The sequence below is a fragment of the Staurois parvus genome, unplaced genomic scaffold (assembly GCF_062004578.1).
Source record: "Staurois parvus isolate SC_StPar_1 unplaced genomic scaffold, SC_StPar_1.0 ptg003345l, whole genome shotgun sequence".
NCBI classification, from domain to species: Eukaryota; Metazoa; Chordata; class Amphibia; order Anura; family Ranidae; genus Staurois; species Staurois parvus.
This window is the reverse complement of record NW_028321141.1, coordinates 29,377-45,883: the sequence shown is the minus strand read 5'-3', so window position 1 is coordinate 45,883 and position 16,507 is coordinate 29,377. Positions and strand designations below refer to the sequence as shown.

At 47.7% G+C, this 16,507-nt stretch overlaps 1 protein-coding gene across 1 annotated transcript in view; it reads right to left on the bottom strand.

Annotated features, from left to right (window-relative positions):
- Positions 1–5: 5 nt before the first annotated feature.
- LOC149428297 (spindle and centriole-associated protein 1-like) overlaps positions 6–16,507 on the bottom strand; it is a gene marked incomplete at its 3' end in the record, with an annotated part of 43,299 nt that continues 26,797 nt past the window's right edge. The window contains exons 5-7 of the mRNA XM_089667535.1: positions 12,027–12,129; positions 8,069–8,153; positions 6–35 (exon numbers count right to left, since the gene is read on the bottom strand). Coding sequence (XP_089523661.1) covers positions 6–35; positions 8,069–8,153; positions 12,027–12,129 — 218 coding nt within the window. The remainder of the gene's footprint in view (positions 36–8,068; positions 8,154–12,026; positions 12,130–16,507) is intronic.

Sequence of the window (16,507 nt, the reverse complement as noted above, 5' to 3'; positions counted from 1 at the left end):
AGGGCAAACCAACCTTCTTCTTTCTGCCTTCCAACCTGAGAGGGGGAGGGGAGAGACACATGGGGGGAAGGGTGTAGGTGAGGTGGCAGAAATGGGTAAGGTAGAGGGGAGCGGGGGGGGGGGGAGGCAGAGAGAAACAAGGGGGTGTAGCAAAGAAACAACAGGGAGGAAGAGAGAAACAACAGGGAGGAAGAGAGAACCAACAGGGAGCAAGAGAGAACCAACAGGGAGCAAGAGAGAACCAACAGGGAGCAAGAGAGAACCAACAGGGAGCAAGAGAGAACCAACAGGGAGCAAGAGAGAACCAACAGGGAGCAAGAGAGAAACAACAGGGAGCAAGAGAGAAACAACAGGGAGCAAGAGAGAAACAACAGGGAGCAAGAGAGAAACAACAGGGAGGAAGAGAGAAACAACAGGGAGGAAGAGAGAAACAACAGGGAGGAAGAGAGAACCAACAGGGAGCAAGAGAGAACCAACAGGGAGCAAGAGAGAAACAACAGGGAGCAAGAGAGAAACAACAGGGAGCAAGAGAGAACCAACAGGGAGCAAGAGAGAAACAACAGGGAGCAAGAGAGAAACAACAGGGAGCAAGAGAGAAACAACAGGGAGCAGAGAGAAACAACAGGGAGGAAGAGAGAAACAACAGGGAGGAAGAGAGAAACAACAGGGAGCAAGAGAGAAACAACAGGGAGGAAGAGAGAAACAACAGGGAGCAAGAGAGAAACAACAGGGAGGAAGAGAGAAACAACAGGGAGGAAGAGAGAAACAACAGGGAGCAAGAGAGAAACAACAGGGAGCAAGAGAGAAACAGGGAGGAAGAGAGAAACAGGGAGGAAGAGAGAAACAGGGAGGAAGAGAGAACCAACAAGGAGGAAGAGAGAACCAACAGGGAGCAAGAGAGAAACAACAGGGAGGAAGAGAGAAACAACAGGGAGCAAGAGAGAAACAACAGGGAGCAAGAGAGAGAAACAACAGGGAGCAAGAGAGAACCAACAGGGAGCAAGAGAGAAACAACAGGGAGCAAGAGAGAAACAACAGGGAGCAAGAGAGAAACAACAGGGAGGAAGAGAGAAACAACAGGGAGGAAGAGAGAAACAACAGGGAGGAAGAGAGAAACAACAGGGAGATTGGGAGAAAGAGAGAAACAACAGGGAGCAAGAGAGAAACAACAGGGAGGAAGAGAGAAACAACAGGGAGGAAGAGAGAAACAACAGGGAGGAAGAGAGAACCAACAGGGAGCAAGAGAGAACCAACAGGGAGCAAGAGAGAACCAACAGGGAGCAAGAGAGAAACAACAGGGAGCAAGAGAGAAACAACAGGGAGCAAGAGAGAAACAACAGGGAGGAAGAGAGAAACAACAGGGAGGAAGAGAGAAACAACAGGGAGGAAGAGAGAACCAACAGGGAGCAAGAGAGAACCAACAGGGAGCAAGAGAGAACCAACAGGGAGCAAGAGAGAACCAACAGGGAGCAAGAGAGAACCAACAGGGAGCAAGAGAGAAACAACAGGGAGCAAGAGAGAAACAACAGGGAGCAAGAGAGAAACAACAGGGAGGAAGAGAGAAACAACAGGGAGGAAGAGAGAAACAACAGGGAGGAAGAGAGAAACAACAGGGAGCAAGAGAGAAACAACAGGGAGGAAGAGAGAAACAACAGGGAGCAAGAGAGAAACAACAGGGAGGAAGAGAGAAACAACAGGGAGGAAGAGAGAAACAACAGGGAGCAAGAGAGAAACAACAGGGAGGAAGAGAGAAACAACAGGTAGGAAGAGAGAAACAGGGAGGAAGAGAGAAACAGGGAGGAAGAGAGAAACAACAAGGAGGAAGAGAGAACCAACAGGGAGCAAGAGAGAAACAACAGGGAGGAAGAGAGAAACAACAGGGAGGAAGAGAGAAACAACAGGGAGGAAGAGAGAAACAACAGGGAGGAAGAGAGAAACAACAGGGAGGAAGAGAGAAACAACAGGGAGGAAGAGAGAAACAACAGGGAGGAAGATAAAAACAACAGGGAGGAAGAGAGAAACAACAGGGAGGAAGAGAAAAACAACAGGGAGGAAGAGAAAAACAACAGGGAGGAAGAAAGAAACAACAGGGAGGAAGAGAGAAACAACAGGGAGGAAGAGAGAAACAACAGGGAGGAAGAGAGAAACAACAGGGAGGAAGAGAAAAACAACAGGGAGGAAGAGAAAAACAACAGGGAGGAAGAGAGAAACAACAGGGAGGAAGAGAGAAACAACAGGGAGGAAGAGAGAAACAACAGGGAGGAAGAGAGAAACAACAGGGAGGAAGAGAGAAACAACAGGGAGGAAGAGAGAAACAACAGGGAGGAAGAGAGAAACAACAGGGAGGAAGAGAGAAACAACAGGGAGGAAGAGAGAAACAACAGGGAGATTGGGAGAAAGAGAGAAACAACAGGGAGGAAGAGAGAAACAACAGGGAGGAAGGGAGGAAGAGAGAAACAACAGGGAGGAAGAGAGAAACAACAGGGAGGAAAAAAGAAATGGGGTGTTTTGGGGTGGGGGCGTGTTCAGAGGAAGAAAGGGGAGGGAGAGAGAGACAATATTGGGGCAAGAGAAAAACAGATATTAGCAGAGGCAGCTGGAGCTTGTAGTTCTACAGCAATTTAAAAGGTACTGAAAAAACATGCATTTATCCCAGAATTGTTTAAAATGCAACTTCAGGCTAAACCGAAAATCTACAAATAAGCCGCTAAGGCACCAAGTATTGTCAGATTCAGCAGGTTTTTCTCAGAGCCTATGGGCAGGTCTGCCTGTCAGATGATTCAGTGCTGGGGAGCCCCCCTTTACCCAGAGGGCAGTTCTTCCATCTCCCCACTGATCCTTGTGACTAATATACCCACAACTACCTCTCCTGCGCCAATACTCAATCTTTTTACGGGTCCCTGGTTCCTAAAAGTAAGAGACAGTCCGCTGTGCTGCTATGCTCATGTGCTGACAAGGAAGATGCTGAGAGGAGGAGAGAGCAGAGAGATCGGCTCACCAGTCTGCTGCTTCTCCTTGTAGGGCTTGTTCACACATATACAGTCATGGCCGAAATTGTTGGCACCCTTGATATTTTTCCCTGAAAATCAAGTATTTCACACAAAAAAGGTATTGCATTAACACATGTTTTGCTATACACATGTTTATTCCCTTTGTATGTATTGGAACAAATATAAAACAGAGGCAGAAAAGCAAATATGACATAATGTCACACAAAACCCCAAAAATGGGCTGGACAAAAGTATTGGCACCCTTAACTTAATATTTGGTTGCACACCCTTTGGAAAACATAACTGAAATCAGTCGCTTCCTATAACCATCAATAAGCTTCTGACACCTCTCACCCGGAATTTTGGACCACTCTTCCTTTGCAAACAGCTCCAGGTCTCTCTTATTGGAAGGACACCTTTTCCCAACAGCAATTTTAAGATCTCTCCACAGGTGTTCAATGGGATTTAGATCTGGGCTCATTGCTGGCCACTTCAGAACTCTCCAGCGCTTCTTTGCCATCCATTTCTGAGTGCTTTTTGACGTATGTTTGGGGTCATTGTCCTGCTGGAAGACCCAGGATCTTGGACGCAAACCCAGCTTTCTGACACTGGGCCCTACAGTGCGACCCAAAATCCTTTGGTAATCCTCAGATTTCATGATGCCTTGCACACAGTCAAGGCACCCAGTGCCAGAGGCAGCAAAACAACCCCAAAACATCATTGAACCTCCACCATATTTTACCGTAGGTACTGTGTTTTGTTCTTTGTAGGCCTCATTCCGTTTTCGGTAAACAGTAGAATGATGTGCTTTACCGAAAAGCTCTATCTTGGTCTCATCTGTCCACAAGACGTTTTCCCAGAAGGCTTTTGGCTTACTCAAGTACATTTTGGCAAACTGTAGTCTTGCTTTTTTATGTCTCTGTGTCAGCAGTGGGGTCCTCCTGGGTCTCCTGCCATAGCGTTTCATTTCATTTAAATGTCGACGGATAGTTCGCGCTGACACTGATGCTCCCTGAGCCTGCAGGACAGCTTGAATGTCTTTGGAACATGTTTGGGGCTGCTTATCCACCATCCGGACTATTCTGCGTTGCAATCTTTCATCAATTTTCCTCATCCGTCCACGACCAGGGAGATTAGCTACAGTGCCATGGGTTGCAAACTTCTTGATAATGTTGCGCACTGTGGACAAAGGCAAATCTAGTTCTCTGGAGATGGACTTGTAACCTTGAGATTGTTGATATTTTGCCACAATTTTGGTTCTCAGGTCCTCAGACAGTTCTCGTCTCCTCTTTCTGTTGTCCATGCTTAGTGTGGCACAGACAGACACACAATGCAAAGGTTAAGTGAACGTCTCTCCTTTTTATCTGCTTTCAGGTGTGATTTCTATATTGCCCACACCTGTTACTTGCCCCAGGTGAGTTTACAGGAGCATCACATGCTTGTAACATTCTTATTTATCCGCAGTTGTGAAAGGGTGCCAATACTTTTGTCCAGCCCATTTTTGGAGGTTTGTGTGACATTATGTCGAATTTGCTTTCTTTCCTCCCTTTTTTTGTTTTGTCCCAATACACACAAAGGGAATAAACATGTGTATAGCAAAACATGTGTTAATGCAATACGTTTCGTGAGAAATACATGATTTCCTGGAGAAATATCAAGGGTGCCAACAATTTCGGCCATGACTGTATGTGCAGCAAAATGCAGCTCAGTAGACGTGGTGTGAACAAACCTTTAATGATTTAATGACCAATTACAGACTGGGGGGGGGCAGATTTGTAAGTTTTAATAAACTGCAGAGCTGTGCAGATCTCAGGACTGGATGGACAGATGCAATCCTTTGGCAGGTAAACTAGTTGTCATCTGTAAATGCATTTGATCTGCTTATTTAGAGGGTTTGTTGGAAGCTCAGATTTAACCTTTTTGCTGCCAGAGCTGATTTTGTGGGTTTTTTTGCACACATTTCTAAACATTATTTTAGGCCTGAAGATTACATAAAACCCCCCAAACATGATATATTTCCTGAGAGCAGAGACCCTAGAGAATAAAATAGTGGCAGTTCCAAGTCTTTATGTTTCACAATATTACAGCTAAGATCTAGGAAACACAAAATTTCAGTTAAAAGCACATTATAATGAATTTTAGGGCAAACAATACACAATAAATTCCCCAAATTTCAGTAAAATATAAAAGACGTGGCGGGGCATGAGTGGGAGGGGGGGGGGTGTCGTTACCAAGAGGGTGTGGAAGAAATTGGGCGGCAGCGTAGCCGCCTGACTGCTTCCACCTGACAGGCAGGAGTCTGCTTGTCAGATTTACACACAATCCCAGTGGCTGCAGCCATCGGATTGTGTGTAACCCCCCCCCCCCATCCCCCCCCCCCCCCCGCTGTCAGGTCTGTACAAACTGCAGACCTGGCAACGAAAGGGTGGTTGTAGACCTCAAACATGAAATATGAACAAAGCATAGCTCTCTATAGTGTGTACTTGCCTCAATCCGAAGCGCTAAGTGTAATTTCTGTCTGCTGCCTCATTCCTCTGAAATCAGCTTTAATCACATCCAACGTATTTCCTGACACCAAAAGATAAAAGGTGACAGGAGAGGGAGCTCCAGCACGGACGGGCTCAGCTCTGTTCCTGTGTGAAGGGGAAAGGAGGAAGGATGAAGGGGAAAGGAGGAAGGATGAAGGGGAAAGGAGGAAGGATGAAGAGGAAAGGAGGAAGGATGAAGGGGAAAGGGGAAAGGAGGAAGGATGAAGGGGAAAGGAGGAAGGATGAAGGGGAAAGGGGGAAGGATGAAGGGGAAAGGGGGAAGGATGAAGGGGAAAGGAGGAAGGATGAAGGGGAAAGGGGGAAGGATGAAGGGGAAAGGAGGAAGGATGAAGGGGAAAGGGGGAAGGATGAAGGGGAAAGGGGGAAGGATGAAGGGGAAAGGGGGAAGGATGAAGGGGAAAGGGGGAAGGATGAAGGGGAAAGGGGGGAGGGGGTGAAGGATGAAGGGGAAAGGGGGGAGGGGGTGAAGGATGAAGGGGAAAGGGGGGAGGGGGGAGGGGGTGAAGGGGGAAGGGGGGAGGGGGTGAAGGGGGAAGGGGGGAGGGGGTGAAGGGGGAGAAGGGGGAAGAGGAAAGGGTGAAGGGGGAGAAGGGGGAAGAGGAAAGGATGAAGGGGAAAGGGGGAAGAGGAAAGGATGAAGGGGGGTAAGGGAGGAAAGGGGGGTAAGGGAGGAAAGGGGGGTAAGGGAGGAAAGGGGGGTAAGGGGGGAAAGGGTGGAGGCGGAAGGGGGGAGGGGGAATGGGGAAGGGGGGAAGGGGAAGGGGGGAAGGGGGGAAGGGGAAGGGGGGAAGAGGGGAAGGGGAAGGGGGGAAGGGGAAGGGGGGAAGAGGGGAAGGGGGGAAGAGGGGAAGGGGGGAAGAGGGGAAGGGGGGAAACTCATCCCTCCAATCGGCTCTTATGGCTTGTCTCACTGAGGTCTCCCCACCCTGTGATTTCTGAAAGCTCAGACAAGCTGTATAAACTCTGGATTTTGAATGGCTGTAGAGAATAGAGGGCTAAAGATAAACAGGTACAACTTATGTAGGAGGATTTGTTTCATCTGTGCGTATCACCTGGGGTCAGTCACTTTACCGAGTTTACATCCACTTAAAGCCCGGGTCCACACTGATGCGGTTCGGAATTTGCAGAGTTTTCTGTGTGAATTCCGCAGCACATCAGAATCGCACCCCATTCATGCGAACCGCTGCGGGTGTGTAAGTTCAGTTAATAACACCCCAAAAGCAGTCTGAAAAACGCGGTGCGATGTGCAGGATTGAATCGCAGAGGTGTGAACACCCGTGCGATCCCATTCACCTTTTTGGTGTGGGTGCGGTGCGATTAGAACCACACATAATGTACGACTCCGATCGCACCGCACACAAAGCTCATGTGATTCGCACAGGAATGCGGTGCGGTTCCTATGCGAATCACATGCGATATACCGCACATACATGAACCCGGGCTGAATCACAAAGTTCCATTCAACAACAATAAAATATTGACATTGCAAGTCCTGACACACCACCTAATAGTAGAGGATTCTGGGATTAGCCTTTCACCCCTGGGTAGGCGGAGTTTACCAAAGGTGGGGCAGGCAGAATCTGAGCAGCTGTCTATAGTAACCAATCAGCATCTAACTTCAGCTTGTTATGTTAAGCTTTAAAAATAAAAGCTAAAAGCTGATTGGCTGCCACGCACAGCGGCTCCAAAAACCTTCCCCTCTGGGTGATCGATGTACATTGCAAGGATTATAACATACTTTGTTGCAGATTCCTACCTTTTGTTAGGCAGGTCATACACGGCTCAAATTCTGAACGAATTTTCTTTTTTTTGTGGCCAAGAATATTCTTTTCTTTCCAGGTCACGGCTCACGCTCGTTCCTTTTTCGATTATATTTCTCGCACGATTCTCCCATCATTGATTAGAAATTTGTTCATTTTGCAAAAATGTTCCAACATTGCAAATTTGATGATCGCATGAAAATCAGCCGTTTCTGCGGCCTATTAATGGTGAGAAATTCAAACTAAAATTCTTAGAAAATATTTTCAAAAGAAAATTCTTTCGGAATCCAACCCGCGTATGGCCTGCATTGTTCTGAAGAAAGGTATGGATATTCGCCTGGGTCCATGTGCAAAATGAATGCGGATGGGAGCGGTCCCTAATTATCAATCAGCTGCTGCGCCTGCAGGAATCTAATGAGGAAAGTGACAGGGTCTGCATCCCTTTAGACGGGATTTCCCTTCAGGAGTATCTCACTAAAAATGACATTTTAATTGCAGGTGATGCCCAAAATCTGACTTGTATCTTAGTGCAGACTTCTTGGAAAATCAGTGAGCCAATCACACAAACAGGAAATGATGTTGCTGGGGGGCATTCTGTACACATTTGGTGTCCAGAACACCTCAAGGTGGCCATATTGCATTTTACAGAAAATTACAGCGCTGCTGATTGAAAAGGGAAGGTCATTTTTGATAACATTCAATTACAATTGTTCATGCTATAAAATGTATTGGTATTTACAAAGTAGTACCATCACATGACACACGGTACCTTTGTCCACGGTGCACTCCCCGCGCCTCTCACTTCCTTGTACACGCTGCTCACTGAGGATCCGGACCGGCGAGATGCATTGGACCTATAGAATGCAGAAAAAAAGGTCTCTGAACAACCCACATCCAAGACCCCTATGCCGATGACCTCTCGTCCCCCCCCCCCATATGGAAGAAAGACACATTTGAAATATATGTAAAAAAGAATTAAAAATATAACTCTGACCTACAAAGCCATTCACAATGCTGCCCCAAACTACATCACCGACCTGATACCCAAATACTACCCTACCCGTGCCCTCCGCTCCTCACAGGACCTCCTACTCTCCAGCTCCCTGGTCTCCTCCTCCCACGCCCGATTGCAGGACTTCTCCAGGACTTCCCCCATCCTCTGGAACTCCCTAGCCCAATCCATCAGACTGTCGTCTACCCTCCTCACCTTCAGGCGCACCCTGAAAACCCTCCTCTTCAGGGAAGCCTACCCCAACCTCACCTAACACCCGACCTCACCTAACAACTAACCTCCTCCACTCCTCCCACCACTTCATCCCCCACAGCCATCTCCTCCTGTACCACCTTCCCCTCCCTCCTAGATTGTAAGCTCGAAAGAGCAGGGCCCTCGAACCCCTCGTGTATTGTATTGTTACTGTCTTGTCTCATATTCTGTCCCCCTATAATGTACAGCGCTGAGCATACCCTTTGGCGCTATATAAATACTGTATAATAATAATAATATTACGATTTTGGCCATATTCTTCATATATATATATATACACACACTTACACATTGTACATACATACATAGGAAACTCTTAAGGCGACATTTTGGACAATTTCATGCTCCCAACTTTGTGGGAGGAGTTTGGGGATGGCCCCTTCCTGTACCAACATGACTGCTCACCAGTGCACAAAGCAAGGTCCATAAAGACATGGAGGAGCCAGTTTGGGGTGGAGGAACTTGACTGTCCTGCACAGAGTCCTGACCTCAACCCCATAGAACACCTTTGGGATGAATTAGAGCGGAGACTGTGAGCCAGGCCCCTCCCCCGACATCAGTGCCTGACCTGACAAATGTGCTTCTGGAAGAATGGTCCAACCTTCCCATAGACACCCTCCTAAACCTTGTGGACGGCCTTCCCAGAAGAGTTGAAGCTGTTATAGCTGCAAAGGGCGGGGCCAACTCAATATTGAACCCTACGGACTAAGACTGGGGTGCCATTAAAGGTCATGTGTGTGGAAAGGGCGGGGCCAACTCAATATTGAACCCTACGGACTGAGACTGGGGGGCCATTAAAGGTCATGTGTGTGGAAAGGGCGGCGGCCTGATACTTTTGCCAGTATAGTGTATGTGGTATCGCTGTGATCATCAAGAGCAGGAGAATTTATTTTGGGTTGTTCTTTGATGGTAAATTATGGTAGCAGCAAGAAACAAACAGTACAGCCAATTTTTTTTCTTCTTTTTTTTTTCTGGGACAGTTTTTTTTTTTTTTTTTTTTTTTTTAAATAAAACAAAAATATCAGGAGATATCCATTAGAAATTTTCTACCAAATGAAAGCCCAATTTGTCCTGAAAAAACGCGGTATAATCCACCTGGATACATAAAGGAGTCGTGATGATATGTATAGTGTTACTGACACGCCAAATTTGCAAAATTGTGCTTAGGCGTTAACATTTGTTTCATCCTTAGGCAGGAAGGGGTTAAGGATAAATGGACAGCAATGTGGGTAAATGTGTGGCCAATCTTTGTGTAGCCGGCTACACTGTACAAAAGAGGCAAGGATGTTATGTAATGGTGTACAGAGCAGCCCCGATCCTCCTCCTCTAAGTACCCCCGCCAACGCTCCTGGCTCCTCCTGCCGAGTGCCCCCAGAGCAAGCAGCTTGCTGTGAGGGCACCCAAGTCGCTGCTCTGCATGTCCATTCACACACATAGCCGCAGCTCAGCCCGCCCCCTCTCTCTTCTCATTGGCTCACTGGCTGTGATGGACTGTCTCAGCCAAGAGAAGGGAGAGTCCCTGGAGATCCGAGGCTCTTGTGCACATCGCTGGATCGCGATGGGGCTCGGGTAAGTACTAGGGTAGGCTGCTGCACACATAGAATGCCTGGAGCCTTTACAACCACTTCAATGTGTGCAATGTGCCTCCATTGCTCTATCCTGCAGTTAATTCTCTCTAAAGGCACCAACCCTCATTTCTTTCCAAGATACTCACTAATGCCAGCGTCCATCAACCTTACCCCGACTCTCCTCGACCATTTCCCAGTCACTGAGCTCCCACTCCCTGATGTGTCCAACCTTTCCCTGACTCTCCTCGACCATTTCCCAGTCACTGAGCTCCCACTCCCTGATGTGTCCAACCTTTCCCCGACTCTCCTCGACCATTTCCCAGTCACTGAGCTCCCACTCCCTGATGTGTCCAACCTTTCCCCGACTCTCCTCCACCATTTCCCAGTCACTGAGCTCCCACTCCCTGATGTGTCCAACCTTGTCCCGACTCTCCTCGACCATTCTCCAGTCACTGAGCTCCCACTCCCTGATGTGTCCAACCTTAACCCGACTCTCCTCCACCATTTCCCAGTCACTGAGCTCCCACTCCCTGATGTGTCCAACCTTACCATGACTCTCCTGGACCTTTTCCCAGTCACTGAGCTCCCTCTCCCTGATGTGTCCAACCTTGTCCCGACTCTCCTCGACCATTCTCCAGTCACTGAGCTCCCACTTCCCGATGTGTCCAACTTTGCCCCGACTCTCCTCCACCATTTCCCAGTCACTGAGCTCCCACTCCCTGATGTGTCCAACCTTACCCCGACTCTCCTCAACCATTTCCCAGTCACTGAGCTCCCACTCCCTGATGTGTCCAACCTTGTCCCGACTCTCCTCGACCATTCTCCAGTCACTGAGCTTCCACTCCCTGATGTGTCCAACCTTGTCCCGACTCTCCTCCACCATTTCCCAGTCACTGAGCTCCCACTCCCTGATGTGCCCAACCTTACCCCGACTCTCCGGGACCTTTTCCCAATCACTGAGCTCCCACTTCCCGATGTGTCCAACTTTGCCCCGACTCTCCTCCACCATTTCCCAGTCACTGAGCTCCCACTCCCTGATGTGTCCAACCTTACCCCGACTCTCCTCGACCATTTCCCAGTCACTGAGCTCCCACTCCCTGATGTGTCCAACCTTGCCCGACTCTCCTCCACCATTTCCCAGTCACTGAGCTCCCACTCCCTGATGTGCCCAACCTTACCCCGACTCTCCGGGACCTTTTCCCAATCACTGAGCTCCCACTCCCTGATGTGTCCAACCTTGCCCGACTCTCCTCCACCATTTCCCAGTCACTGAGCTCCCACTCCCTGATGTGTCCAACCTTACCCTGACCCTCCTCGACCATTTCCCAGTCACTGAGCTCCCACTCCCTGATGTGTCCAACCTTACCCCGACTCTCCTCGACCATTTCCCAGTCACTGAGCTCCCACTCCCTGATGTGTCCAATCTTACCCCGAGTCTCCTGGACCTTTTCCCAGTCACTGAGCTCCCACTCCCTGATGTGCCCAACCTTACCCCGACTCTCCGGGACCTTTTCCCAGTCACTGAGCTCCCACTCCCTGATGTGTCCAACCTTACCCCAACTCTCCTCCACCATTTCCCAGTCACTGAGCTCCCACTCCCTGATGTGTCCAATCTTACCCCGAGTCTCCTGGACCTTTTCCCAGTCACTGAGCTCCCACTCCCTGATGTGCCCAACCTTACCCCGACTCTCCGGGACCTTTTCCCAGTCACTGAGCTCCCACTCCCTGATGTGTCCAACCTTACCCCAACTCTCCTCCACCATTTCCCAGTCACTGAGCTCCCACTCCCTGATGTGTCCAACCTTACCCCAACTCTCCTCCACCATTTCCCAGTCACTGAGCTCCCACTCCTAGACTGATGTGTGATTTTAGCTGGTTTGTAGGGATATTCCTACCTGCGACCGCTGCTGCTCCTGCTGTCTGGGGATGGGGTCTCTTCTATGGAGGAATCGGTAAAACGAGGCATTGGAATCACAGCCTCAATGTATTCTCTTTTTCCTGCAAGCAAAAACACCAAAAAAAAAAGTCAAAAAGAAGAACCACCCTGTCGGTGGACACAGGTGCTGGCTGAAAGGTGCTCTCCTCTGCGCATGTCAAAGGGACTGGCTGCACTCCGATGATGATAGCATGAATAAAAATGTATTGTTCTGGACAAAAAAATACAGAAGGTCCACCCAGACCCTCACTTTAAGGAATTTCACCCCAGCAAGGCTTGGTGGTAGACCTCTAAGCCCTGTGTGGGTGAAACATTTCAGGATGAGGATTATCTGAGCGGAACTTCTGTATTCATTGTATAGGAATATGATCTATTTACCTTTGATTGAATTAAAAAAAAAAAAAAGTCATCACAGACCCCTTCAGTCTAGAGGTCCCCTACATATACCATCAAGGGCAGCGCGGTGGCTAAATGGTTAGCACTTCCGCCTGTCAGTACTTGGGTCGTTGGTTCGAATCCCAACCACGGCACCACCTGCCTGAAGTTTGCATGGTCTCCCTGTGCCTGCTTGGGTTTCCTCCTGGTACTCCGGTTTCCTCCCTCACTCCAAAGACTGGTAGGTTAATTGGATCCTGTCTAAATTGGTATGTGTATGTATGAATGTGAGTTTGGGACCTTAGTCTGTACGCCCCTTGAGGGTCAGGGACTGATGTGAATGTACAATAAAAAAAACAAACAATTATTTATATGTATTGTTTTTTTTTTTCTTCTAAAGCCCCCTATAGGTCATCAGTTTAGTGTTCAGGAGGTGGCCTGGTACTAGAATGATGGCTCTTACTTGTGCGTTGCTATATGTATTGCAATCAACGTCGTCATGCGTGCTAGGAGCTCCGCTGCGTGCGTTTACATTTCCCATTCAAAGCCACTGATCACTGCCACTATTAGTATATAAAAAAAAATAATAAAAAAAATTATATATATATATATATATAGTGGGGAAAAAAAGTATTTAGTCAGCCACCAATTGTGCAAGTTCTCCCACTTACAAAGATGAGAGAGGCCTGTAATTGGCATCATAGGGAGACCTCAACTATGAGAGACAAAATGAGAAAACAAATCACATTGGCTGATCTGGGAAGAATTTATTTGCAAATTATGGTGGAAAATAAGTATTTGGTCACCTACAAACAAGCAAGATTTCTGGCTCTCACAGACCTGGACCTTCTTCTTTAAGAGGCTCCTCTGTCCTGCACTCATTACCTGTATCAATGGCACCTGTTTGAACTTGTTATCAGTATAAAAGACACCTGTCCACAACCTCAAACAGTCACACTCCAAACTCCACTATTTTTTTTTTTTTTTTTTTTTTTTTTTAAGTCCGCAAACGTGCAAACTAGAACGAAAAACCCGTAAGTGATCACAAAAAAAGTGCAAGTGCGAACACCACACGAAAAAGTGCACTTAGGGGTGTGTTTGTCCTACCCCCGAAAGGGTTGGACCGTTCGCCTGATCCCCCGGGGCACGAAGCTCCTGACAGGGACAAGGTTCCCATTTGGTCCTCCTGGCCAAAAGGCCTGGTGGACCACCGTTCCTTATGCCCAGCCGAAGCCGGACATCCAGTACTAGGCGAGGGGGTTCTCCCGAAGAGAAAACCCCCTAGGGATCAGGGGAGGAAGGAACCGTATGGCCACACATCCTCCCCCTAGACTTCAGGTAAGGCCCGAGGACCCACACCCTCCATCCGTGAAAAAAAAAAAAACTCCAAACTCCACTATGGTGAAGACCAAAGAGCTGTCGAAGGACACCAGAAACAAAATTGTAGACCTGCACCAGGCTGGGAAGACTGAATCTGCAATAGGCAAGCAGCTTGGTGTGAACTAATCAACTGTGGGAGCAATAATTAGAAAATGGAAGACATACAAGACCACTGATAATCTCCCTCGATCTGGGGCTCCACGCAAGATCTCACCCCGTGGGGTCAAAATGATCACACGAACGGTGAGCAAAAATCCCAGGACCACACGGGGGGACCTAGCGAATGACCTGCAGAGAGCTGGGACCAACATAACAAAGGCTACCATCAGTAACACACTACGCCGCCAGGGACTCAGATCCTGCAGTGCCAGACGTGTCCCCTGCTTAAGCCAGTACATGTCCGGGCCCGTCTGAAGTTTGCTAGAGAGCATTTGGATGATCCAGAAGAGGATTGGGAGAATGTCATATGGTCAGATGAAACCAAAATAGAACTGTTTGGTAGAAACACAACTCGTCGTGTTTGGAGGAGAGAGAATGCTGAGTTGCATCCAAAGAACACCATACCTACTGTGAAGCATGGGGGTGGCAACATCATGTTTTGGGGCTGTTTCTCCGCAAAGGGACCAGGACCACTGATCCATGTACAGGACAGAATGAATGGGGCCATGTATCGTGAGATTTTGAGTGCAAACCTCCTTCCATCAGCAAGGGCATTGAAGATGAAACGTGGCTGGGTCTTCCAACATGACAATGATCCCAAACATACCGCCCGGGCAATGAAGGAGTGGCTTCGTAAGAAGCATTTCAAGGTCCTGGAGTGGCCTAGCCAGTCTCCAGATCTCAACCCCATAGAAAACCTTTGGAGGGAGTTGAAAGTCCGTGTTGCCCAGCGACAGCCCCAAAACATCACTGCTCTAGAGGAGATCTGCATGGAGGATGGGCCAACATACCAGCAACAGTGTGTGCCAACCTTGTGAGGACTTACAGGAAACGTCTGACCTCTGTCATTGCCAACAAAGGATATATAACAAAGTATTGACATGAACTTTTCATATTCACCAAATACTTATTTTCCACCATAATTTGCAAATAAATTCTTTCCAGATCAGCCAATGTGATTGTCTGGATTTGTTTTCTCATTTTGTCTCTCATAGTTGAGGTCTCCCTATGATGCCAATTACAGGCCTCTCTCATCTTTGTAAGTGGGAGAACTTGTACCATTGGTGGGGACTAAATACTTCTTTGCCCCACTGTGAAATATATATATATATATCTTAGATTGTAAGCTCCCAGGATCAGGGCCCTCCTATCCCTCTTGTATTGAACTGTATTGTTGCTGTATTGTCTCCCGTTATATTGTAAAGCGCTGAGCAAACTGTTGGCGCCATAAATCCTGTATAATAATAATAACTAGAAAATCTACAATTTCTGGGGAAATTGTGTGAAGTGTTCTTGCCTCCACCAGCAGTCTACAACTGAAGTGGGCGGAGTAACTGGGCGGAGTAGCTTTTGTCACTCTGCTGCCTGCTCACACACCTGGGTTCCTATGGCAACTCACTCTACAGGAGAGGCATGGTTATAAACAAACTGCTCCAACTTGCTCACTTCACTGGCGGTTGCCATCTTCAAATGGTTGTCGTTTTGAAACTATAAATCCTACAGCGAAGAGCTTTACATTGTGAGAATCACAAGACCCAGACCTACATTTTGATGCATGTCATGTATGTCTCTGAAATATGAAAAATGAAGGCACAGTCGCAGTTTAAAAATTTCCCTTCAAATTTCAGGTGTCTAGAGTGGAATTTCAATGAATGTCAATGGGCGGCGTGAGTTGCAAACAAATGGTCATATTGTGAAAACTACCAGGACTATGGCTTAGCCGTGGACATTGTTAGTGACAGCCGGGATAGCTGAACGTTTTGATATAAGATATGTGTAGGTGGGCTTGAAAATGAGGGAGTGATGGCAGTTTAGAAATTATGTCCTAATTTTTCAGCTCACACTCTAGCTTTTGTCAGCTCCCACTCTAGTTGCGCCATTCATTCCTATGGGATCAATTTCACCACAAAAACCGCGATATTTCGTGAACCATTCGGCGAAACGTTCCACAAAGTAATAGCAATCCAATCGGGAACAATCCGCACGTTTCGGTATATTACTGTCTATGTAGTGTAAGAACTGTGGGAGGAGTTAGGGTGGCTATAATAATAAGAATCTATATGTGAGATAACAGGGGGGGGGGTCTGCAATGCAGGAACACCTAAAAAAGAGAGGCGGGGAACAACGCTCAACTTCCAAGTGTTCTGGAATGGGGCTCAGAGAAGTCTGTATTGCCCTCAGTGTCACTGAACTTCTCTGTGACATCCTCTTTGTCAGTATCATTGAACTTCCCCAGAGAGATCCTCATTGTCCGTATCACTGAACTCCCCCTGAGTGATCCTTTTGTATCACTCCTGTCAGTAATCACTGAACTTCTTTCAGAGAGATCCTCACATCAGTATCAATGAACTTCCCCTCAGAGGAATCTTCACATCAGTGTCACTGATTCGGCCCCAGAGAGATCCTACACTTGGTGTCCATTGAGCTTTCCCAACCTCTCCATCTGCTCAGTAAGCTTCGAGTCTTTTTAAACCGTCCGAACTACCAAAATATCAAGCTATGGAGAGTCAAATTTGAATTTAACAT